The 24189-nt window shown below is 38.7% G+C and overlaps 1 protein-coding gene and 1 pseudogene across 2 annotated transcripts in view; one reads left to right on the top strand and one right to left on the bottom strand.

Moving 5' to 3' along the window:
- RPS6KA3 (ribosomal protein S6 kinase A3) overlaps window positions 1-24189 on the bottom strand; it is a 73556-nt gene that overhangs the window by 27577 nt on the left and 21790 nt on the right. Inside the window, exons 6-15 of one of the 2 annotated variants that reach the window (XM_026714312.2) lie at window positions 21636-21715; window positions 20771-20877; window positions 19921-19958; window positions 19609-19751; window positions 17541-17611; window positions 14879-14967; window positions 14718-14782; window positions 14159-14261; window positions 13336-13460; window positions 12391-12513 (exon numbers count right to left, since the gene is read on the bottom strand). In XM_026714312.2, the coding sequence (XP_026570097.1) occupies window positions 12391-12513; window positions 13336-13460; window positions 14159-14261; window positions 14718-14782; window positions 14879-14967; window positions 17541-17611; window positions 19609-19751; window positions 19921-19958; window positions 20771-20877; window positions 21636-21715 (944 nt within the window). Of the gene's footprint in view, window positions 1-12390; window positions 12517-13335; window positions 13461-14158; window positions 14262-14717; window positions 14783-14878; window positions 14968-17540; window positions 17612-19608; window positions 19752-19920; window positions 19959-20770; window positions 20878-21635; window positions 21716-24189 lie in introns of both variants that reach the window. The other variant, XM_026714311.2, reaches the window with a different exon arrangement.
- LOC148125102 (uncharacterized) lies at window positions 6679-7800 on the top strand (annotated as a pseudogene).

Here is a 24189-nt window from a genome sequence, read left to right as displayed (position 1 = left end):
TGAAGATAATCAGGCAGCAATTCAAATGGCTACAAGTATTGCAGTAAAAACTAGGAGCAAGCATACAGATTTGAGATATCTGAATGTAAGACAATCTGTAAATAGTAAAATAATACAGCTAGAGTACTGTATGTCGGAGGACAATATAGCTGATAATTTTACTAAAGCCCAAGGTGCCATCAAGCACCTAGAGAGTTGTAAAAAATATGGGTTCAGATTGTAAAGGCATTATATATTCATGTCACCCAAAAGGGGAGTATGTTGGGTATATGAATACACCAACTGGTTTGGGTGAATGAATATATAAAACCTAGGTTTAAGTGTTTGCAGCTTTAAGCTCAAACATGCAATGTCATTGCATAATTATGGGTGAGGTTGCAGGCTGCAATATTAGGCAGTGAGAGAGACGTAACACTTCCTGGTTTCGAGTCCCTGGTCTGATTCCTGGTGGTTCCTGGTGTTACTGGTCTCTGGTCTGTCTGCTGTCTGTCTGCCTACTGTATGAGATGTCTACTGTGCAAGATACTTCTCTTTACTGAACACAAGGACTGTTTGCTTGGTGAGCTGTGGATTCAGCATTGTCTTTGAGAGAAAGGTATCAAAAGAAGAAGATTTACAAGCAGATAAAGACATTGTATTTACTGTTTAAAAGACTAGGTAACTGGATTGATAAACTGGATACTGACATATGGACTGAATGACTCTTCTTAATCTCTGTATGAATTAAATACCTATTTAAAACCACAAACAGTGTTTTTGTCTCAAGTGTGTGTATACTCTTGGGCCCAGCCTCTCTCTCATTTGGCTGCCTGGCTTGACTGCTGCTGTGCACTCTGCTCGGGGGTTTATCCCCAAACACTAACAAGAACAAAGCTGAGAAAGCTTGCAGGATGGCTGTTGAGTTCAAGGAGAGCTCTTTGCCTCAATTGGGACAGAAGAATTATATTGTTTGGGCTACAAAATTTGAATGCTTCCTGAAGGCTAAGGAGCTCTGGGATATTGTTATTAATCCACCCCAGGCACCATTAGCAGCAGCAGATCAAAGGCAGCATGATAAGGCACTAGCCTACATCATCTTAAGCTTAGAAGATGAACAATTCCTGAATGTAGCTGATTTAAAGACTGCAAATGAGGTTGGCTGAAATTGAGAAGTGTGCATGTAAGTGCGTCAGCGGGCAATATTGTGCAATTATTGAAACAATGCACAGAGCCAGGCTGCAGCCACAAGTGAATGTTGAGCAGCATTTGCTGCACATGCAGGCTTTATTTATTGAGTTGGAACAGCATGGAATGCAGATTCCTGAATCTCAGAAGGTGTTGTAGGGATTAAACAGTCTTAATGAAATGTGGGACATTGTCTCAGCTGTTTTTGAATACAAACCAGAACAGGACTTATGAATGGAAGCCCTTAAAGGCTGCTTGCTTTCTGAAGAAAACAAGCATGATTTTAGAAAAAGCCACAAGGAGAAATTCCTGAGGTGGGGGCCCAAGGAGCAGAGAGAAAAAAGCAACAGACAAGATGTCTGCAAAGACCAGAGAGCCCAGCAAAGATTTTCTGTAAAGAAAGAGAAAGAAAAAGAACAGTGGTGTTTCATCTGTGGTGATAAGAATCATTTGAAGAAAGATTGTTTGCAAGGAAGAAAAACAACTGATGGACAAGCTGCTGTTGCAACTTAGCTATTGTAATAGCAGAGACAAATGTTTAATAGACAATGGGGCTAGTCAAACAATTGTTAATAATTCAAAATTGTTTTTCAGAATAGATCCAGCTAGAGGAGATGCAGTAGCCTTAACAAATGGCCAGAAGGCTAAAGTCACAGCAAAGGACAGCGCACTGTTTCCATGTCTGGAGGAAAAGTTTAATAACATATTATGTGTGCCTGAAATGGAGCATAATTTACTTAGTGTCTCCAATCTAGACAAAGAGGGGTTCGAGACCACATTTGTAAATGGGAGATGTCTCATAAGAAGAAATGGGAGTGTATGTGCACAGGGCATAAAACAGGATAATCTTTATGTATTGCAGGGCTAAAAGTTTCAATGTGCCCAAACATTTGGAAATGCGGCACAACATGATTCATGCATTCATCTCTTGCACAGAAAGTTGTTCATGCCAGCTTCAGAGTTTTGCAAAAGATGCAGAAGTTTGGAGAACGATTAAACTTGAAAGGGTGTAAGGCAGTGGTCCCCAAAGTGGGCGGTACCACCCCCTGGGGGGCGGTGAAATACCTTAGGGGTGCAGTAAGAGACAAGGGGGCCGGCAGGGGCATGCTGAGGCATCAGGGGAGCGCTGGAGGTGGGCCCCTTGCAGGGCGCAATTCAGGGGTGGGATTCTACTGATTCATTACCGTTCCCGGTAGTTTGGAGAACCAGTAAAATGTCCTCTGGCTGGCCCTGCTCCTCTCCGCCCGCTCCACCATTCCCTGCCCAGTCAGTCCTTATTGCGCATGCGGGACATGGCATGCATGCGCAACAAGTGCTGATGGCCAAAGCGGTGTGTTGGAGAAGCGGAGCAAGCAAAGCAGGAGGTTGGTAATTTTCGCTCCAAAAAGCATCCAAATGCTGTGTGTTTTTTTTCGGTGTAGCTGGAGTCCAGCCGCACTAAAAAAAACAAGTGGCGTCTGGAGGTTTTTTACATCAAAAATTACCTACCTCTGTCTTTGCTCTGCTTCTCCAATGCGCCACCGCTGCCGTGTTCTAGGCACCAGCCATGCAGGCTCACCCCATTGACTGCTGCACCACTCCGCTCGGACTTGCTTGGTCAAGTCCCTCCAGTGCAGCGGGCTCAATGGGGTCTTCTTCTTTAGTTAGTTAGGTTACTTTATTGTCATTACACCTCGTACAATGAGATTAAATATCTTCTGAATGAAGACTCAGACTTGCAATGGATAAAAAAGCTAAAGACCAATATCCTTATTGAATGCAGATTATAAGATATTTGCTTCAATTGCAGAAAGACTAGAGATTTTTAAATCAATTCATACACTCAGATCAAAATGGGTTCTTACCTAAGAGACAAATTAAACATAACATGAGAATAATTTTGAATACGTTGGAATACTATGAAGCGCACCCAGAGAAGCAAATGCGATTGATCTTCCTTGATGTGCAGAAGGTGTTTGATAATGTGAACTGGCAATTTATGCTAGCACAACTAAAGATATGGACTCTAGAGAGTGATTTATTAAGATGATTAAAGCAATATATTATAAACAAACTGCAAAGGTGATGGTGAATGAGGATATGACTGAAAGGGTTAACATTAAGAAGGGTACAAGAGAGGGTTGCCCCTTGTCGCCGTTATTATTTGCATTGACACTGGAAGTATTAAACAGAAATGTTAGACAAGATAAGAAGATAAAAAGCATGGAAATAAAAAAGAATTATAAATTATAGGCATTTGCAGATGATTTAGTCTTCATTTTAGAAGAAGAAATTCACAAGAAACAGGGCCTAAGTTTTTTTAAAAAATAGAAGAGTATGGTGAAGTGGCAAGATTGAAAATAAACAGAAAAAAACTAAGATTCTAGTGAAAAATATTACACAGAAGCAAAAAAAAAGAGTTAATGAAAAGACTAGATATTAAGATCACCAAGAAAGTAAAATATTTAGGGATTTAATTAACAGCAAGATGCATGATGATCAAGGAAGGTAACTATTATAATCCGTTACAACAAATTAAGATAGATTTGGAAAAATAGAAAAGTTTACAACTATTGTTAATAGGAAGAATAGCTACAATTAAAATGAATATACTGCCGAGACTATTGTATTTGTTTCAAATAATTCCGATAAAATTGGAGAAAAAAAATACTTTTGAGGATCTTAACAAAATAATAGTAAAATATATCTGGCAAAGAAGAAAAGCAAGAATTAACTTTAAAATGTTGAAGGATGCATGATGTAGAGGTGGTTTTGGATTACCAAATTGGGAATTATACTACTTTTTATTATTGAGTTAATACCGCGGTGTTAACGTGGATGAAATAATGGATTGTACTGAGGAACACAAGATTATTGACTTTGGAAGGGCACGATTTGCAACTGGGTTGGCATGCCTTCTTATGGCATAGGAAAAATAAGACACAGTTACTTTCAAAGACGTTATAGAAGGAATGCTTTATTGTTAGTATGGGAAAAAATTAGAGAACAGCGTTATCTGAAGACACCAGTTTGGCTTTTGACAATGGAAGCATTCATTCATCCTAATATTAATATAGGGAACATCGTTAGATATAAAGATATCTTGAATGAAAAGGGTAAGCTCAAAACTAAACAAGAATTCAATGAGCAAGGGATTGATATAATTTGGTATCCATATGGGCAAATACAGTCTAGATATGAGAAGGGGAGTTGGTTCTTACCTTATACGCCCATTCTCTGGGTGCTGTGACAGGCATCCAGGCCAGGGTAATGTTTCTGTCTTGTTGTTCAATAGGCTGAGCAAAGTTCTAAGGACCTGCCTCCTTGATACTTGTCCCCACTTTTGGTGAAGTCGAAGTGGTAGGTTACACCATTGTTCGTTCCATTCCCCATTGCTCATTCGGATCTTGACTAAGACCAGAACCAGAACCAGACGGCCATCTGGATGGGGCTGGATGCTTATCACAGCATCCAGAGAATGGGCATATCAGATAAGAACCAACTATCAGCTTTGGAAGCTATATTAGTACCAGAAGCTTCCACGCTGCCACATTCTTGAGCCTGGGAAGATGGGAGTGGGGAATTTCATGGAGCATATGTGGTTAGACATAATAGCATTCTTCTTTAGTTAGTTAGATTACTTTATTGTCATTGCACCTTGTACAATGAAATTAAATATTATCTTCAGTGTACATTATGACTGAAAATAAACACAAACACACATCCTTCACATTATATACATTGAAATGAAAACCCCTGATATTGCATTAATATTGCACTATACAATAGAATTCAACAGAATTACTGCCCTGAAATAGAAGCTATTTTTCAGCCTATTTGTCCTTGTTTTTATTATGCTGTACCATCTGCCAGATGTACTTTAGAGTCAAGGTCATGTTATTCCTGCACCTGGCTGAGTAGTAGTAGAAGGGATGTCTCAAGTTGGGACAAATGGTGATTGGGGCATGTAATGGAATGATGGGAGTAGGGGGTGGATTTGTAATATTTTATTTATTGGAGGCAAATCCGGGACTTTCAGATTTGGGATTTCCAAATGTGCCAGTTTACTACTCTAATAAAAGGGAACTTTGAGAACATGTCTGGTTTGGAGTTATCTGTTGGAGTTGAGTTTTTATGGAATTCTGACATTATCTCGAATCTCCAAATAGCTATCAGCACACTGAAAGGGGGGCTGTCCAGGGTGCTGAGCCCCAGTACCGACCTGAAGTTCGGGCAGTGCAAAGACTCAGAGAAGATGGAGGAGAAGGAGGAGCTCACAGAAGGAGCGGTGGTACAGGATACTGGAGGACTAATTAAGACCCGGTATCCTCCTTCTGAAGAATTTGTGCGAGCCATTGAGGCAGCAGAGGAGAGACGAAGCCTAGGCACTCAGCCCAAGGAAAGCAATTTCTGGAAAAGTTGCTAGACTGATCCAATTCCAGAGATGGGACCGGAAGAAAGGCCGCCAGAATATCATTCCTACTTCAGCCCAGCGAAGCCAGCCCACAAGTCAGAATGGAGAGGCGTGGGGCTTCTCAGGTCCAACAGCTCTCGAGACTGGAATCTGTTGCCTCCATCTCGAAGCTAATCCTTGGTATTTTGAGCAACTTGAAGTGGGAAATTATGTCCCACAGTCCCAACCTCCACAACCAAGATGGAACTTAGCGCAACCCACATTCACTTTTCCTGATCTGGGACCTGGCAGTAGAACCAGCGTGGCATCGGCTTCATTCCATTCAGCGAGAAATGACTGGAGAATCAGCTCAGCATGGCAAAGGCAAGTAGCAGGGAAGAGACAGCAGATGCAGCCAGCATTTGGGATGCTGAACACTCCAATTGCCCCCCCCTCTTCAGCCAACCCTGATGCTACCTTCTGCAGAATGTATTCCCCCAGGCTGGGTATTCTATTCTGGTCATGGGTGCTCTGACCCAGGCTTCGTCAAACTTAATAAAACACAAGCTGAATTTAAAAGTAAAACCTTTTTTAATGTGATGCTGGGAATTACTTGCATTTCCACCCAAAACTAATTATACACAGTTCTTCCAGATAAGAGCATGCTTTTCAGTGCTGTTGAATGCTGCCAACAAACAGACATCCAATTAAGGCCTAACATAAACCAACCCAAAAACCTAGAAAAAACCGATCAGAGTACAGAACTTCATGAAGGACTTGGACATTACTGAACTGCTTTGCTTCCTGCAAACTTTTTGTCATTGAGGACTGACTTTTATCCCTTATGGGAGGAGCAATCACTTCCCAGCCTTACTCCCGAGTCACCCCTTCTGCTTCAACTGATCTCGCCTTCTAGCAGCTCTACACACATGCGCACTGGGAACAGGCTCCCTAGGGTCCTCTGCTTTGCTGCTGCCAGACTCTGAAAGCTCTGAAGGCAGCACCCCACTCTCAGATGGTCCTGGCCCCATCCCTGCATCGGATACAGGACCCTCATCCAAGTCCTCGCCTGACTCCTTGACTGGTTCCCTTTCATCCTCACTGTCTGATACCTCTGCCAACCACAACAATGGGTAGGTCCAATGCCAGTGGATGCCAGCACCAGTTGCACCACCTTCTTCGGGACCACCATAGGGCCAATTTGCTACAACTCTCCTGGTGGAGTAATGGGGTCAGATACAGCAGCAGGCTGCAGCCACCCACCCCCTTTTCCAACTCAACAGTCAGCTCAGCAGCCAGCCCCTAACCAGCAGCCAGCAGCAGTGGCACAGCAGATTCCAGCTCAGCCGCCACCCATCGCGGCACCCCTGCAGGCCCCCTTCCTGCCACCCACAGCAACGCCCCAGCAGGTCCCTGCCCCACTGCCAGTTGCCATGGTGATTCCACCAGCGAGACCAGCACCACCAAGGTTTAGAGTGACATTTGATGGGAACCCTGAAAAACTTGCTTATTTCCTCAGCCGAATCTGGGCTCATATAGATTAATATGTAGACCAATACGAAACAGATTGCGACTTAAGTTTTTGCGATTACAGATGGGATGAATGAAGGAGACACTTTCACCTGAATAGCTCAGCTATACAACAAGGGAGCTGCGGAGCTAAATGATGCAGATGCATTTGTTGAGCTGCTCCAGGCTAGATTTGAAGACCCTGACAGAGTAGGTGAAAACGAAGACAAAATAAAAGTGATGAAGCAACGTAATCAACCCATAAAATACTTTGTGTGGGACTTCAGACGAGTCACAGGAAATCTCATGCCTGACAGAATACTTCTGCACTATTTTAAAGAAGCCATTTATTAGGAAGTCAGAAAAGCTGAGGGGTACCAGAGTGACTGCAAGTCTGGTATACCATGTCCATTGTTCTAGGTAGAGAAATTCACCCACACCAGAAACCTCCCTCTGAGAGGCCCCCTAGGAGAATTTTGGCCAGACATCCTCTGACTAAACCTACTGAAGCCGCTCCTACCCAACCTACAGGAATTATCAAATGCTACTATTGTGGTCAAGAGGGTCATCAGGCTTCCAAGTGTCTGGCTCCTGCACCAGTCCCACAACCAAGGCCCACTACAGCTGCCAGAGGTAGGAGAGCTCTACGGAAGCCCCCAGAAACCAGTCAGCTTGCCAGACAAGCCATACAGGTTCCCCTCCCCATAGAAGAGAGGAACCTCAGCCAAAGAAACCCTTTCCGGAAAGGCAAATGATAAAGAGGAACCTATGGTCAGTGCAGCCATCCCCCCCACTTTTCAATTAAAGTGAAGTTGGTGGTGCCTGAGACTGGGGAGTTTGGGGAATTTGAAGCAGTAATAGATACAAAATGTTCCAGATGTCTAATTGGGCTCCGAATTATTGAGCAATTAGGAATAAAAACTAAAGCCCTGAAACGCCCAATCAAGTTTGAACAAGTAGATGGAACGCTAATTGGAGGAGCCCCAGCCACTCAAATTACAGAACTGATCAGATTAGAAATGGGGAGACATCATGAACTTATATGATTTATAATAGCTCCAAAAATGTCAGAATCTATCATATTGGGACTAGCGTGGCTTGACAAATGGGCCCCTACCATTAAATGGGAAGATGGGTATCAGAAAATCATAATTGACATCGGGCTGCTGTGCCCCATGCCTCCTGATAAAAGACTGCCAGGGACCCAAAGCCAGAAGCAGCAGCTACTGTTTCAGACTCTCCTCCAGACAAACCCCAGGTTCCTAAAGAATATAGAGACTTAGCTGATGCATTTAGTGAGAAGGAATGCAACATCCTCCCCCCTCATCGAGCCACTGCTTGTGCCATTGAATTAGAACCTGGGGCAAAGCTACCTAACCCAAAAATGTACTCCATGATACCTACCAGAATGACTGAGTTGAGGAAATACACTGATACCAACTTAGCCAGAGGGGTTCATTGAACCAGCAAAATCTAGGTTGGCAGCCCCAGTATGATTTAAAGAGAAGATGGTGCTCTCCGATTATCCATGGATTTCTGTGGCTTGAATGCTATGTGCATACAAAACACATACCCTCTCCCCCTAATAAAGGACTTGCTAAATCACTTGTCCAAAGGCAGTCTTTACCAAGTTAGATCTGAGAGAAGCCTTCTACTGAGTCCCCATAAAAGAGGGAGACAAGTAGAAAATGGCATTTAACTACCCTCTAGGGAGTTTTCAGTTTCCTCTAACAACTTCCTGATTAACTTGGGTATTAGAGAAAGGGAAGGAAAGGCGTAGAGGAGGCCCCAGGACCAAGGGCATCAGAGTGCATTGACTCCCTCTGCTCCCTGAGCTGGGAACCTTAAATACAACGTCGGCAGTTGGTTGTTTAATGGTGAGGGAAAGAGGTCCAGGATCAGCTGGCCGAACTGATCTGACAACTCCTGGAAGAGGCTTGGGTGCAGAAACCACTCAAAATGGTTGACAGTGGCTCTGCTCAACCAGTCTGCTTGAACATTGGTCAATCCCAAAATATGTTCCGCCTTGATGGAGTGAAGATGTCTCTCTGCCCAGCAGCAAAGCCATTCTGCCTCTGCCATGAGGGACTTGGAATGCGTGCCCCCCTGCTGATTTATGTGGCCCTTGGTGGCCACATTGTCCATCAGGAGGAGGGCATGTTGTCCTGGATCTCGTTCTGGAATTTGCAAAGAGCCAGGTGTGCTGCTCTGAGCTCCAGCCAATTGATGTTGTATGTTAGGTCCATTCATGACCAGCAACCCTGGGCCATCAAGGACTGACAATGAGCCCCCCAGCCCAAGAGGCTGGCATTGGTAGTAATTGTCAGTTGATGTGGGTCCCAGAAGGGGCAGCCTTTGGTGATATTTCTGGAAGTCCACCAGAGTAGCGACTGAAGAACCCTTGGCGGGACCAAAACCTTTGCATTGGAGTTGCTCCTGCTGGTTCTCTGGTATGGGAGCAAAAACCATTGCAAAGTCCTGGCATGGAAGCCTGCCCAAGGGACTATTGCAATGCAGGAAATCATTTTGCCCAGAAGCTAGATAATTGAGCCAAAGGAACTCTTTTGAGTGTCCAAGTCTGTTTTGACTAGTCTCTGATATTGACTTGATGCTCTGGCCAGAGGAAAACCTCACCTGTCACGGTGTTGATGATGGCACCCAGGTGCAATAGATGAGTGGTTGGTGTTGAAGCCAGGTTGAATGGTAGGGCCTTGTACTCCTAATGGCAGTTGTCGTAACAAAACCACAGGAATCTTCTGTGTGTTGGTCTGATTGGAATATTTCTCAAGGAACCCCACAAGGAGTGTCCTCATGGAGACCGCGATTCAGCCTATTTGCTTCTGATGTCCAAAACCTCATAGATGGGGATATGTCAGGAGGGAGCCCCGCCCCAGTTGGGATGAAGGTAGTCTTAGGGGCCAACCTGGGTCTCTTAGCTTGTTGTTCTACCAGTTCTGTTGCAGGCAGCAGTATATTTGGAGAAGTTTTGCTGTTGACAGCTGCCACTGGGGTCTGAGGTAGAAATGCCTCAGCTGCTCCCTTTGGTGACCAAACTTGGGCTCTGGATCCTAGCTCACTGGAGCCAACTGAGCTGTCAAGCAGTTTTAAATGGCGCAGAATGTCAAAGGCCTCGGCATGAACTGTCAAATTGCCAAAATGGTGCCAGCTGTCAAAAACCCTCAGCGCAAATTGCCAAGGTTCCAAAGGGTGCCAGCTGTCAAAAAGCTTCAGCTTTCAAAGTGGTGCCAGCTGTCAGAAAGCCTGTGTGAAAAGTCAAAAATTCAAATTGAAGTCAGCTGTTAAAAAACGCCTCGGCATGATGCAAAAATGGCGCTGGCTTTCAAAAGCCTTGGCGCAAAAAATCAGAGTTCCAAAATGTCCCCGGCTGTCAAAAAGGCCTCGGCGTGAAGCCAAAATGTCCCCAGCTATTAAAAAGTTCTCAAATTCAGCAATGATTAGCAGGCTCGCACCAACATGCTTCTTGCTCAGGCCACTATTTATGACCTTGCCTGTTGTCAGCTGGAAAGAGGCTTTATTGATGGAATCGAACTCCCACTCTTTGTGCTGCTGTGGCCCTCATGTTAAAGGGCCTGCTGCTAACCAACAGACAGCTGGTAAAATTAATGTCACTCTAAGCAAAAAATAATAATAATCCTCGACGCGCCCTGAGGGTGATGCTCTCACCCTAGATGATCTTAAAGGTCGAAACCAAGTAATGTTCAAAGAATCCTAGCCAAGAAACATGTCTTGATCGAATGACTGAGCAAAAACTGGGGACAAGTGTCAAGGAGGCGGGCCCTCAGAACTTTACTCAGCCTATCAAGCAGCAAAACGGAAGCATTACCCTGGCCTGGATGCTTGGAACAACACACTGGAGAAAGATGTTATATAATATGGCTTTTATAAAGAATTGATAGAACTGGATAAGACACTAACAGGAACAGAAGAAAGATTGATTACAAAACTGTATAGCTATCTACTGAGTATAAAAATGGAGGAAGAACAAGTGAAGGAGACAATGATAGTATATTGGATATACAACAGAACTAGATACATGGCAGAAACTGAGGGATAGAAACTATAAATTAAAAATGTCAACTGCATATAAAGAAAACTTTATGTTTTATAGCATTTTGTGCTGGCAAAGTTGGCAAGAATATAAATCAGCCAAATGTTGAAAATGCCACCAGATACCTGGTACCTATTATGTGTGGTGGACATGTGTAGAAGCCAAAAAATATTGGACAAAAATACACACATGGTTGGAAAAGATGATTACATCAATATATTGATTTAAAACCCGAAATATTTCTGTTGGGGATTCTATCTGAAATCTATAGTTAAAGAGAATGCATATTTAATTATTCATGTATTAACTGTAGCTAGAATTGTATTTGCACAAAACTGAAAAAGTGAAGAGATTCCTACTGATGAGAGCATGATCAGGAAAATATTAGAATGTGCAGAAATGAAAAGGTGCATTTAAAGAGAAGGAACAAACTGAATATTAGATGATATGGGAACTATTTTATCAATGGCTAGAGAATAAATATGAAAGTTAGAAACAAAAGAAGATTAGGGAAATACGGAAAATATGTTAATAGAATTAAATACATCAAGTTGAGGGTTGTTATAATAATTAGATATATTATGTATATCAGTATTAAATCAAGAGTAGATAATTAATGTTAATGTAATAAGGCTGTAAACTCTAATTGTTATTGCACAAGATATTTGCACCCAGACAACACACTGTTTAATGGAAGATGGATTGTTTGTATTAAAAATAAAATTTTAAATAAATAAATAAAAGAAAAATCCCAGAACCGACTTTGCTTCTGCTGTGCCTAGATGGATTTTTCAATAAAGCTACACTCTTGGTTAATCTAAAAAACTGGGAGGTTTTTTTTTTTGTTGAATGTGCCAGATGGGATGGTTGACAACTACAAGTTCTAGTCTTGCCTTAGACTTGGCAACCTTGCCTTAGGTGGGTAACCTTGAGCCACTCTTTCTCACCCCTAGGAGGCAAGCAATGGCAAACTATTTCTGAAATCTTGCCAAGAAAACTGCAGGGACTTGTTTAGGCAGTTGCCAGGAACAAAAAACTGACTTGAAGACTGTTAGTCAGACAAACAAACAAACAGATTAAAGAACTTCATTTCATTCCTATAGATTTTTACTTCTGGTTCTTAAAATCTTTCATCTACTGAAGTTCATAAGCTCCCAACATTTTTCTTAGAGTCAGAACTTCAAATAAACTTTCATCCTCCAAAATCGAACCCATAACCATCCAAACAGCAACACAACTACTAGCTATATTTCTGATAAAATTGGGCAGTGATTACCTTTACAGCATATTCCATATTTGTGGTTTTATGTATACATCTCTTGCAAATGGAATAGGATCCAACTCCTATATCTTGTTTGACTTCATATCCGTCAGTAAACTGAATGCTGTTCCTGTGCAACTGCTACCAAAATAACATTATTAATTAATGAGTTCTCTTAGCTCTTCGTATTAAATGTACAATATATTCACAGGTAAATTTGTACTAAATTTAAAATAAAATGAATTTACTTTTTATTTTGTTGCCAGAACACTCATGTTCATGCATACTAAATAGTGTTTAAATACACTGAGGGAGATAAATGATAATTTTATAATGAACAGTTGAATGTTAAAGTATCTGATCTTAACCATAATAAAAAGTGGCTATATGTTTTGATAAAAAGCAGCAGGGAAAAACATATGTGTATGATGAACACTTATAAATTGTTTAAATGAATTTAAATAAAATATATGCATAGAGTAAGAAAGTTACAAGTAGTGGTTCTTTGTTCATTTTGCAAGGGAATAACTTACATGCTAACAGCAATTCCCCACTAGTGACTTAGGAGCAACTTGTGGAAATGATGCAAAGCATCACCTCACTGCTATTATATAGGCATAAGAATGATTGGATAACTCTAAAAGATGCTAAAAGTCACTAAGTATGTAGCTATGTTTATGACTTTTATGTTCTTTAGCACTTCAGATTTTGTAAAATGTAATAACTGGAAAAAATCTGTATCTACAAGTACTGTATTAAACTAGATTGCTACATAGTTTATATTGCTCAAGTCACCTGTACAAGTAACTTTTCTAAAGTAATTTTTACACATGTGAAACATCTTTCTATAAGCATTTTACACGTGGCCATCTATATTCAAAACTATGCAAATGATGTTTCTTCTATGAATGTTGGCCTAGATAACAGTCAATCTAAAAATTCTTCATTAAGAACATTCACCTGAACAATTGAATGCCCACCAGATGACTGCATAGCTTGATTTTCATCATCTGATGAAATAGCTACAAAACTGAAACCCCGGAAAAGCTGATGAGCATTAGCACTTGGTGGAATACCAGGTGAATCTGCAAAGAATATATTGATAAGTATATTTAATAAGTTTTGTAAATATTTAAGAATGTTCATAATAAAAAATAAGCTATAACAGCAATAAAAATGTTAAAAATTAACTGAATTGCAATACATTTAAACATTAACATTTCAGTTGGCTGATAGGTCAGGTATCTGACAATAACTACGTTTTTCTGAAAGGCTAATAGCAAGAGAGAGATGAAACTTCTAAGAAAATAAATTCCAAAATTTTGGCAAACTGTAGTCTATAAAGGATAGCTTGATGACTCATGATACATTTAAGTTAAACTACAAGGAGAGCTATCTTGCATTTAATGCAAAATCATAGAAGGGATTTCTTTCAATACAAGGACTGCATACGATAGCAGGAGCACTATGGCAAAGTTTTTTTAAATAAAATTTAATATATCTGTGCCAGAGAAAAATTAAAATAATATACACAGAACTTCTGGTCATGAACGCTTCTGACCACATCCAAATCGGGTTCCGACCAAAAAAATTCACAATTTTTTTTGAATCTGGTCACAAACATATACTGGGGTGGTGATCAAACCTCTGACCCAGAAATTCCTGAAGATGAAACATTAGAAGACAAAGAAATTGCCAAAGTTATGATATGAATTATGGTCAAGACTGTATACTTATTGTTCTACTGTATACCAAAATTTCCTTGATGTAGTATATATTTTACCTTTTGGTGTTTTTGCTGTAAATTCAGGATCAAAATAAAAAGTGTCCTCAGGTCTACCAGTCGCAGGTTTAAATGGTGGATTAATTTCTCTTCTGTACAATTTCTAAGACAAACAAATTTTAATATATTACAAATATATACAAGTGAGTTACGACTGTAATTGGGTCTGAATGTTATAGTTATAAGTAGTGATGGTCATAAAGTGGGTTACCACCTGACCAAATCTGATTTAAGACTTTTGCAACAGTCCCTAAGCGAATGACATAGTTGCTAAGCAAACCCATTATTCTTTATGGGGTGGATTTTGCTGGAAATAAACATTGGTTTCTGACAAAAATGGTTCAAATTGCAGTTATGTGACCACAGATGGTGCAAACAACTGTAAATGTGGACTGGTTTCCAAGCACTCAAAATATGTCACATGACTGTGGGAGGGGACATGAGAACTTCGGAAATGAATAATTAGCTTTTTGTGGGGTGTGTCCATCATAACTTGGAACATGATAAGCATGATATATTTCTTATAATAGTGAATGCTTTTATTGATTTGTGTACTTACATTCCAGTCTATTGAGGTGAAAAATGGATGCCTCTTAATTTCCTCAACTCCATCAGGACCTGCTCCTATATGAGGTTATTAACAAAAACAATACCAAAAACCCCTTAGATGATTATTTGAGTTATTGTTGAAATCTTAATTAGATAACTTTAATATTCTACCTAATCTATTTGCAGGATTCCTTTTGAAAAGCATTCGAAGAAGGCTCTGAGCTTCTGGACTTAAAAACTGGGGCATTCCAAGTTTGGCTCTGTAAAAGAAAACAAATTAATAGTTTATAAACATAAATAATATTAATCTATGTTCATTGGTTTTAGTTTATTACTGTAGGATACTGTAGTTAAACTATAGGTTAAATAATTGGAATTAATAGCCACTGTTTCTACCACTGAGACAAATGATTTTTCACTATTCTGCTGCCTGTCATCATATGAGCTTCAGGTCAGGTGGGGATGGTTCAAACAATTTCCATGCAGACTGAGACAGGAAAAAGAGAGGCTGAAGAGTGAAAAGTAAAACAGAATGAAGAAATTTCTGCTCTTTTGATATTGGATACTGTCTCTTGCCTGGAAATAAACTGTTAAAAGCCTCATAGTATGTTATAAAATGGTAGAATTAATCATTCTTTTAAACATGACTAAGCAACATCATACAGAGCACAAAAAGGGAGTAAGAAATAGTAAGTTGAAGAAATTAAAGGCATGAGATTAGAAAATAAAAAATACAATTACATCAAGTTTGCAGTACATCACTTGCTACTTCATGCTTTTCTGTGCTTGTTTCTACTACATTCATAAACAATTTCATACATTCATTCATTTATTTGATTTGTCAATCGCTTACAAGATAGTAGGTATAAGTATAAACATAGTTATGAATGCATGAAATGGATACATATAAGAAAAATAAAAAGAAACAATAGGACAGGGACAGTAGGCACGTTGGTGCGCTTATGCACACCCCCTACAGACCTCTTAGGAAAGGGGTGAGGTCAATAGTAGACAGTCTAAGGTTAAAGTTTTTGAGATTTGGGGAAGAAACCACAGTCAGGGAGAGTATTCCAGACATTGACCACTCTGTTGCTGAAGTCGTATTTCCTGCAATCAAGTTTGGTGCGATTAACCTTGAGTTTGTATCTATTGTGTGTTCTTGTATTGTTATGGTTGAAGTATTCATTGACAGGTAGGACACTGCAATGTTTGATTTTATATACACTGCTCAAAAAAATAAAGGGAACACAAAAATAAGACATCCTAGATCTGAATGAATGAAATATTCTTATTAAATACTTTGTTCATTACATAGTTGAATGTGCTGACAACAAAATCACACAAAAATTATCAATGGAAATCAAATTTAGCAACCCATGGAGGTCTGGATTTGGAGTTACACTCAAAATTAAAGTGGAAAAAAACACTACAGGCTGATCCAACTTTGATGTAATGTCCTTAAAACAAGTCAAAATGAGGCTCAGTAGTGTGTGTGGCCTCCACGTGCCTGTATGACCTCCCTACAATGCCTGGGCATGCTCCTGATGAGGTGGGGATGGTCTCCTGAGGGATCTCCTCCCCCACCTGGACTTCAGAATTCCAAAGGTGGTTGCAATGGGACAAATCAAATATTTGATCCAAGAATCATGTTTCAAAGGCTGAGCTAATATTGTACAATAATATAAAGTGTCAGTTAAAAGGTAAAATTACTATTAAAGAGCCAGGGAAATAGAAAAGCATATTATCCTGCTCAAACCTCTAATAGGTTTAAATAAAGAATAATGAAAATATATTGTTCTGCAAGGTAACTGAATGTATTATCTAAAACTGATGAGATGGGAGTTCTCAGAGCACACAAAATGTTATGTAAATATTGAGAAGTTAACTCAAGGTCTAGAAAAGAATAGCCAAATTTCTCTTAATTTTAAAGGCTAGGAGGAAAAGATCAACCATATTTTTCAGACAGTAAGACACACTGGACCATAGGTTTAAAGGAGGAAAACAAGGGACAAAAACGGAACATGCGGAAGGTTTGGGGGGGGCAAAAACAGGTCTGCATTCACTCTATAAGACACACAGACATTTCCACCCACTTATTTTGGGGGAAAAATGTCTCTTATAGTCTGAAAAAATATGGTATATTTATACTCCAGAGTGAAAATATATACTATACAGAGTTTAATTTCTCTGTTCTGCAGTTCTTCATATTCTGTCTGTAAGCTTCTACTATGTTCCTGAATTCAGGGTTAATATCTGAAGAATTAAGAGTTATTGTATATGGCATGAAGTATGACAAGGAATATCTTATGAGCATATGTACTATATCTTGAACACCATGCAAGCACTTTGAAAACAATTGCCAAGAAAACTATATGATTTATTTGGGCATTCACCATGAGTCAAGCAACAAATATCAGTCAATACAGATTTTTCAATATGTTAGAATTAAGTTGGTATACAAGAATACGGAGAAATTGTAGGAATAAGCACTGAAAAAACATATTTCTCACTTATTCAGTGTTAACAAACTGAACATGTGAGAAAACTCTTCAAAGTTGGATTATAGCAATACTACTTTGAAGATAACATGAATAAGAAATATGACACATGAGACATTTAGTGAGTTAAAAGGAGTAATAGCTATTGCATGTCAAATTATAAAGCATTGGGTTGAATATCTTTACACTTCTGATGGAGAAAGCAGGACATCTGGAATATGCATTTATATATATTAGTACCTTTCAAAATTAGGGGAAGAATAGTCATTCGATATTACAACCCAGAGAGCAAACCCGGTAGAATATCTGAGACATATAAATAAGAGTGTACTCACTTGAGAATCATAGTCATTGTTTCTTTTCTGTCTTTCCCTTGGAAAGGTAGAGTACCAGTGAGCATTTCAAACTGAAAGAATAAAACTTTCATCAATTATACTAAAAGATATGGAAAAAACCTTTGACAAGATTATTTAGCAGAACGGATTTTTAATTTTTCTCTATAAATGTAAATTAGGAGCTTTATATGCAATTTTCTCTAATAACAGCTTAAGTTCCCCAAAACTTAACTCTATATTTAATGTCTCCAATATGTTCATATTCCTCAAATATAAATTTTTATTTCCCTATATTTTTTTAACTTTTAAGTATAGATTTTCAATTCCATTCTGCTTTTAAAATTGCAAAATAAAAAAAAAGATAACATTGCACCCATTTTAAGAGCAAAATATTCTGAGCTCAAAATATTGTATTCCATTTCATTGGAAGTTGACCAACCTTGAAAATGAGGTTGGACAATTTCTGATAACAGGCTGTTCTAATATAAGAACACATCTGGTGAGGCTAAAATGCGCTTTCTTTGAGAGTTATTTGTAATTCAAAATTATTTGGCATATTTCTATTTTAATGAAACAGTTCCAAAACATATTTATATTTTTTTCCGCTTTTACACTTTAAGAAATTTAAATATTTAATACGATAGTTTATAAATAAATATACATACCAAAAGTAGTCAAAATTAATTTGGCTATTATTTTTTTTGAAATTGAAATTATTCTTTTTTTCTCCTCTAGAAAGTTCTTTGAAACATTGCTTATAACTTCATATGATTACTAGGTGATATCTCAAATTATTTTAAATTTAGGAGCTATTTTATACTGACTTCCAAAAATTTAAAACTAAAATTCAGTATAGTTGGATATTTGAGATTATTTCTCTGAGAAGAAAGTTTAAAAAATCCTGTACTTGAACCATTTTATTTTGTTACAAAATACTTACATGCTAATCATCATATCTTTTAATATACTTGTGACAGAAATACACTGAGGCAGGAGTGTCAAATAGGACTTTCCCCCCCTTTGCTAAACCGGCATGGGCGTGGCCCAGTGGTGGGATTCATTTTTTTTTTACTACAGGGGAAGGATACTGTAAAATCTCCAGTCAGAGGTAGTATTTGCTGGTTCTCCGAACTATTCAAAATTTCTGCTACCGGTTCTCCAGAACTGGTCAGCACCTGCTGAGTACCACCTCTGGCGTGGCCAGTGCATGACACATCTGGCCTGTGGGCCAGGAATTTGACAGCCCTGCACTGATATAACATTGTAGTCAGATTAAAAACATGTTAAAAATCCCTTTTCTTTCCAAAACTGCATAATTATGTTTCTTGTAAAAGTTAACAATTCTTTATTTTTTTTTGTAATAGTAATGTTGACCTTGTTAACAACTTGTATTTTAAACACAGAAGTATATTTGTTATTTAAGACAATTTATAGTGAAAAGTATTGCATTAGCATATTTTAAAAATCTCAAAAGTTTTTAGTTGCAATTTTAAATGATCAAGTTAATGAAAATCAAAAACTACATTTTGCTTAGATTTGATTATGGACATAACAAATTTGAAAAATATTTTTATAATATATTACTATAATGAGGACCCAGATTGTTGGGGGCAATATGCTGACTCTGTAAACTGCTTTGAGAGGGCTGTTAAGCACTATAAAGCAGTATATAAGTCTTAAGTGCTATTGCTATAATTCTGTTTAGATATAAATCATTTCCATTTGTCCTGGTTCAACCTCATATATGTATATTGACAGGATTTAATTTATCCTAGAGGTACTTATAAAATAATAAAAATAGTGCCAAATCTATAGTGACCTACAAACTACTAAGAAGTGAAATAAAGAATTCAATTATTTACCCTGCCAATTTATATCCCTGATATATATACATACTATGTTCAGAATAAATTAACTAGGTGGGCGTGTATTTGACATTCATATATGGTCAAAATGAAGTTCCTTCTCTTCTTTTATTATTAGAAAGCTTACTAAGATAAGTGTATGAAAGCATGGTGCTGAATATCAAAGATCCATAGATTTTATCATCCCATGCATTAAAACTTACCATTAACACACCAAATGACCACCAGTCTGCACTCTGTGTATGACCTCGCCGATTAACTACTTCTGGGGCCATATATTCCACTGTTCCACAAAAGGAGTATGCCTTTTTCTCATGATCAATAGATTCTTTGCTCAAGCCAAAATCTGGAAGGAAAAAAAAGTACATTTTTATACATATTTCTAATCAGATTTTTTTTTTTAGTTCTTAACAGGCTATTTTTAAGTGCATGTATTTTGCAATCATTCTGTTTTCTCCTACAAAAAGCAAGGTGTCTATAAATCATTCATACAAAGTAATTTTTGCCTTACATACCTGTTAATTTAATATGTCCTTCTTCATCAAGAAGTATGCTATAAATAAAGTTTTAAATTGGTTATATGAATTTTATTGGTAACAATTAAAGAAAGGTATAAATAGTATAAAATGTTATTTCAAGGTTAATAAAGGTAAAGATTTTCCCAGTCCAGTTGTGTTTGACTCTAGGGAGTGTGCTCATCTCCATTTCTTAACCGAGGAAGCTAGTATTGTCTGAAGAACTTCAGTGATCAGGTAGCCAGCATGACCATATGCCGAGGGGCACAGAATGCTGTTACCTTCCCACCAAAGTGGTACCTATTTATCTACTTGCATTTTCATGTTTTCAAACTGCTAGGTTGGCAGGAACTGGGGCATGTAATGGGAGCTCACCCTTTTGTATATCCAAGAGGCACAGAATGCTGTTACCTTCCCACCAAAGTGGCACCTATTTATCTATTTGCATTTCAAACTGCTAGCTTGGCAGGAACTGGAGCAAGTAATGGGAACTCACCCTTTTGTATGGCTCTCAGGTATTGAACCCGGGCTGTCAGCTTTTCAGCTGAGAAGCTCAGTATCTTTAACCGCTAAGTCATCACAACTTTATAGATAGGAATGGCCTATAAGCCTTTACAATAAATAAATAAATTTATCAAATGTATAAATGTAGCCATGGGCATCTGCAAATGTTTGCTTCTTTTATTAGAAAGATGAAAGTAATGTTGTGCTATCTGTTATTCCCTTCTGGTATTACTATATACATAGAAAAGGGCAGAGATTTATGACATGAAAACACTTTTGCCATGTCATTCTACTTCACCATTATTCCATGTCCACAGCTACTTGAATCCAATTTGAAATAACTTACTTTTCTGGTTTTAGATCTCTGTATATTATCCCAAGACTATGCAGATGGTCTAAAGCGAGTGCTAATTCAGCCAAATAAAATTTGACATCATCCTCTGTGAACATGACCTACAAAGGAAAATATGCATTTCCATAATTAAGATCCTGCCATCAAAGGCTAGAGGGGGGAATTGTGGGGAGACAACAAATGGGCAATATGATTTTGTGTATATGATGGGAAGTAGGGAAGTGGGAATGACAGGTGATGAAGACCAGAGAAGCCTGAAACAGTTTGTACCAGAGGCACCAAGGCCATGCACCTTGAGAAAGGAATGTGAATTGCCCAGAACATCTCAATGTTCTCATATCTTGGTGAGCTCTGATTGGCAAAGCACAGACTGGTCACAGGGAGGAGAGAAGATAACATTTTCTGTATCTTTTTCGTGCAGGAAAACTTTAGAGCTAGGCCACCAACTTACTGCAACTTCCTTAATAAAATAAAATGTTGCTTCAATCTAATGGAGTCAGGATCTTTCTTTCCTAAGGGACTGGATGGGGAAAGTCTGACACCTAGTAAGAAGGTTTATTTCTCACTTAAAATGTAACATATATAATTAAAAATAGCATGCAAATGTTCAGATATATAACTGAATTCATAAAAGCCACTGTCATTATTAAATAAGCATTAACACAAAGCATCTAAAATTCATACTAACATATGATTAGCTGGTAGAATTATTTCAAAGCATAGAGAATGCAGGAGAAATGCTATATGAGATATAAAAAAATTAAGAAATTTGGAAAATTCCTACATAGTTAAGCACATTTTTAAAACGAAAGCTCTATTAAAAAGCCCCTGTCATAATTATAATATAAATCTTGCTTACCTCTTTGGATAAGCGTGTAAACAAATCGCCTCCCCTGAGAAAGTCTAAAATAAGATATAACTTCCCTTCTGTTTGAAAAGCTGAGGGAAAAGCAAACAAGTGATTTCAGTAAAGTCATACAATATCTTTAGCCAGAGAGGAACTATTTAATTATTTATGTTATACTCCATAGGAGATATGTCAACATTGACATCCATCACCTTTAGTGCCTACTGTTAGGAATGATAGTCACCTAACAGTTGGGTTGGAAATATATAAACCAGGATAGTCATTTAATACTGTATCTTTAACAAATGCTGTAAATGTGATTGGCTGAGGTTCCTCGAACAGCCATAAGATGGAGCCAGAAACCTGGTTTTATTCTCCTTGCATTTCCTGTTTTTGCCGTGTTGCCTGATTGTCATTCTACTTGGATTGCTGTGAGTCTTGCAAATGTTAGCAAATTCTGTTTCCTGAACTCTGTTTATGATACTTGACTTCGTTTTTGGATTATCCCTGGACTGATACTAACTGCTTTGACCGTGTATGATTTGGACTGTTTGTTGGACTTTGTTTACCCATTTACTGGAAGTAAAACCTACATTTTACTATTCAGTGTGTCTGTGTGCTGGTCGTGTGTTATTCAACATCACTCTCACTATGTCTCCTTGTGTGCACGCATTCTCCTAACGGGGAATACCTCCACAGCTACTGCTGCTGTTTGTTAAAGTTGCTACTGTACTCCAGTAAGTAACTAACTGCATCTACTGTTAGTAAGTAACTAACTGCATGCTACTATCCTGTCAATCCTTCCTGAAAATTACCCCACTAGAGAAGGCTCAATTATTATTGCCTGCCTCACAGTCCCACAGTGCAGGACTGTAAAAAGCATAATGGCTGTTAGAGCTAGCTTGGACAGAATCCTTTGTCATGGGGAGTATTCATATTATAAAATTGTTGTTTTAACTTGCTTGGTCATTAAATTTCTTTGGAAGTATTAAAATACAATGGCTAAACTCCAGCATTTACCATGTGTTATGATTTTCAAATAATCAATAAAAACAATGCCCAAAGCTAAAATTCACTAAAAATGATAACATTTATTATAGAATTTAGTGTACCTGGAAGAGACTCTATGAGAGCTCTTCCTGATTAAAATGTCTCCAAGCTAAGGTGCTGAATCTCAGCAAGAATGTTTATAAAAGCAAAATGCTTCTATGAAACAAATGATATCTGGTGGAAAATACATACAGCATTTGATTATTTTTTATTTATTTTTATTTATTTATTTTGATTTGTCACTTGCTTACAAGAGGTATAGGTATAAGTATATACATAGTTATGAATACATGAAATGGGTACATATAAGAAAAATAAAAGAAACAATAGGACAGGGATGGTAGGCATGTTGGTGCGCTTATGCACGTCCCCTACAGACCTCTTACGAGTCTATTCTGTTTCATGGTTTTATGCATTGATGCAATTGAGCAGAATTGTGATGGCATACAAAGACCTTGGAAATAGCAAAATGTTATATATTAACCTCCATGTAAATTATCACTATATATCAGGTAGTATTAATGCTACATTTTAATTGTCACATTGGTTTGCATGGTTATTTTGTATGAACTGGATGTTAAAATTACATCTGGTTCACCAAACCAGTATTTCAACCAACTGACTGGCCCTGCCCACCCCTCCCCTGAGTCTCCATGCGGCCCATTTTTGATGGAGCATCTGCATGGAGGCTCTGGGGGGGAGAGAGAAAATGGGCCTTCCGGAAGTCCAGAAACAGTTTCCGGCTTCTGGAGGGCCTCCAGAGCCAGGGGGAGGCTGTCTTCACCCTCCCGGAGGCCCAGGGAGGCCTCTGGGCCCTTGGGAGGGCAAAAAATGGCCCTCCTGGAAAAACCGGAAGTCGCAAAACAGGTCTGTTTCTGGCTTCCGGTGGGCTTCTAGAGTTCAGGGGAGGCTGTTTTCACCCTCCCAGAGGCCCGGGGGAAGCCTCCAGACCCTTGTGAGGGTGAAAATGACTTCCCACTGGAGGCCCACCGGAAGCTGGAAAGAGGAAGTTCCAGCAGGTCATGCCCACCATGGCCATGCCTACCCAGCAACCAGGCAGCGAACCTGTTGCTGGGATTTTTGAATCCCATCCTTGAATAATACTATATTTTACCTTGCTTGAAAAACAAGAGAAAATATTTCAGTGAGAATCGATACAATATCTTTCAGAATATAAAGATCTAAACTAAGATATATTTATTTGTTTTGAGTCAGTTTTTGACTCCTGGTTACTGCCTGGAAAAGTTCTTGTAGTTTGCTTAGCAAGATTGCCAGAAATGATTTGCCATTGACTTGCTTCTGAAAGGAAGGACTGAGAGAGAGTGACTGGCTCAAGATCACTCATCTGTTTTATGCCTAAGTTGGGGCTAGAATTAGTCTCTGGATTTCTAGCCTGAGGCCTTAACCAGATATTGGCTCTAAAGTACATTGTATATAATGTCAGTTCCATAAAAGTTTGCACACAATGCCTCAGAAGCTCACTGTAGGAAATCTTGGCTTTGCCTGTCAGAAAGGA

Source organism: Pseudonaja textilis, chromosome 8 (assembly GCF_049901715.1).
Source record: "Pseudonaja textilis isolate UNSWEBS1 chromosome 8, rPseTex1.2, whole genome shotgun sequence".
Classification (NCBI taxonomy): Eukaryota; Metazoa; Chordata; class Lepidosauria; order Squamata; family Elapidae; genus Pseudonaja; species Pseudonaja textilis.
This window is presented reverse-complemented; position numbering and strand designations above follow the sequence as displayed.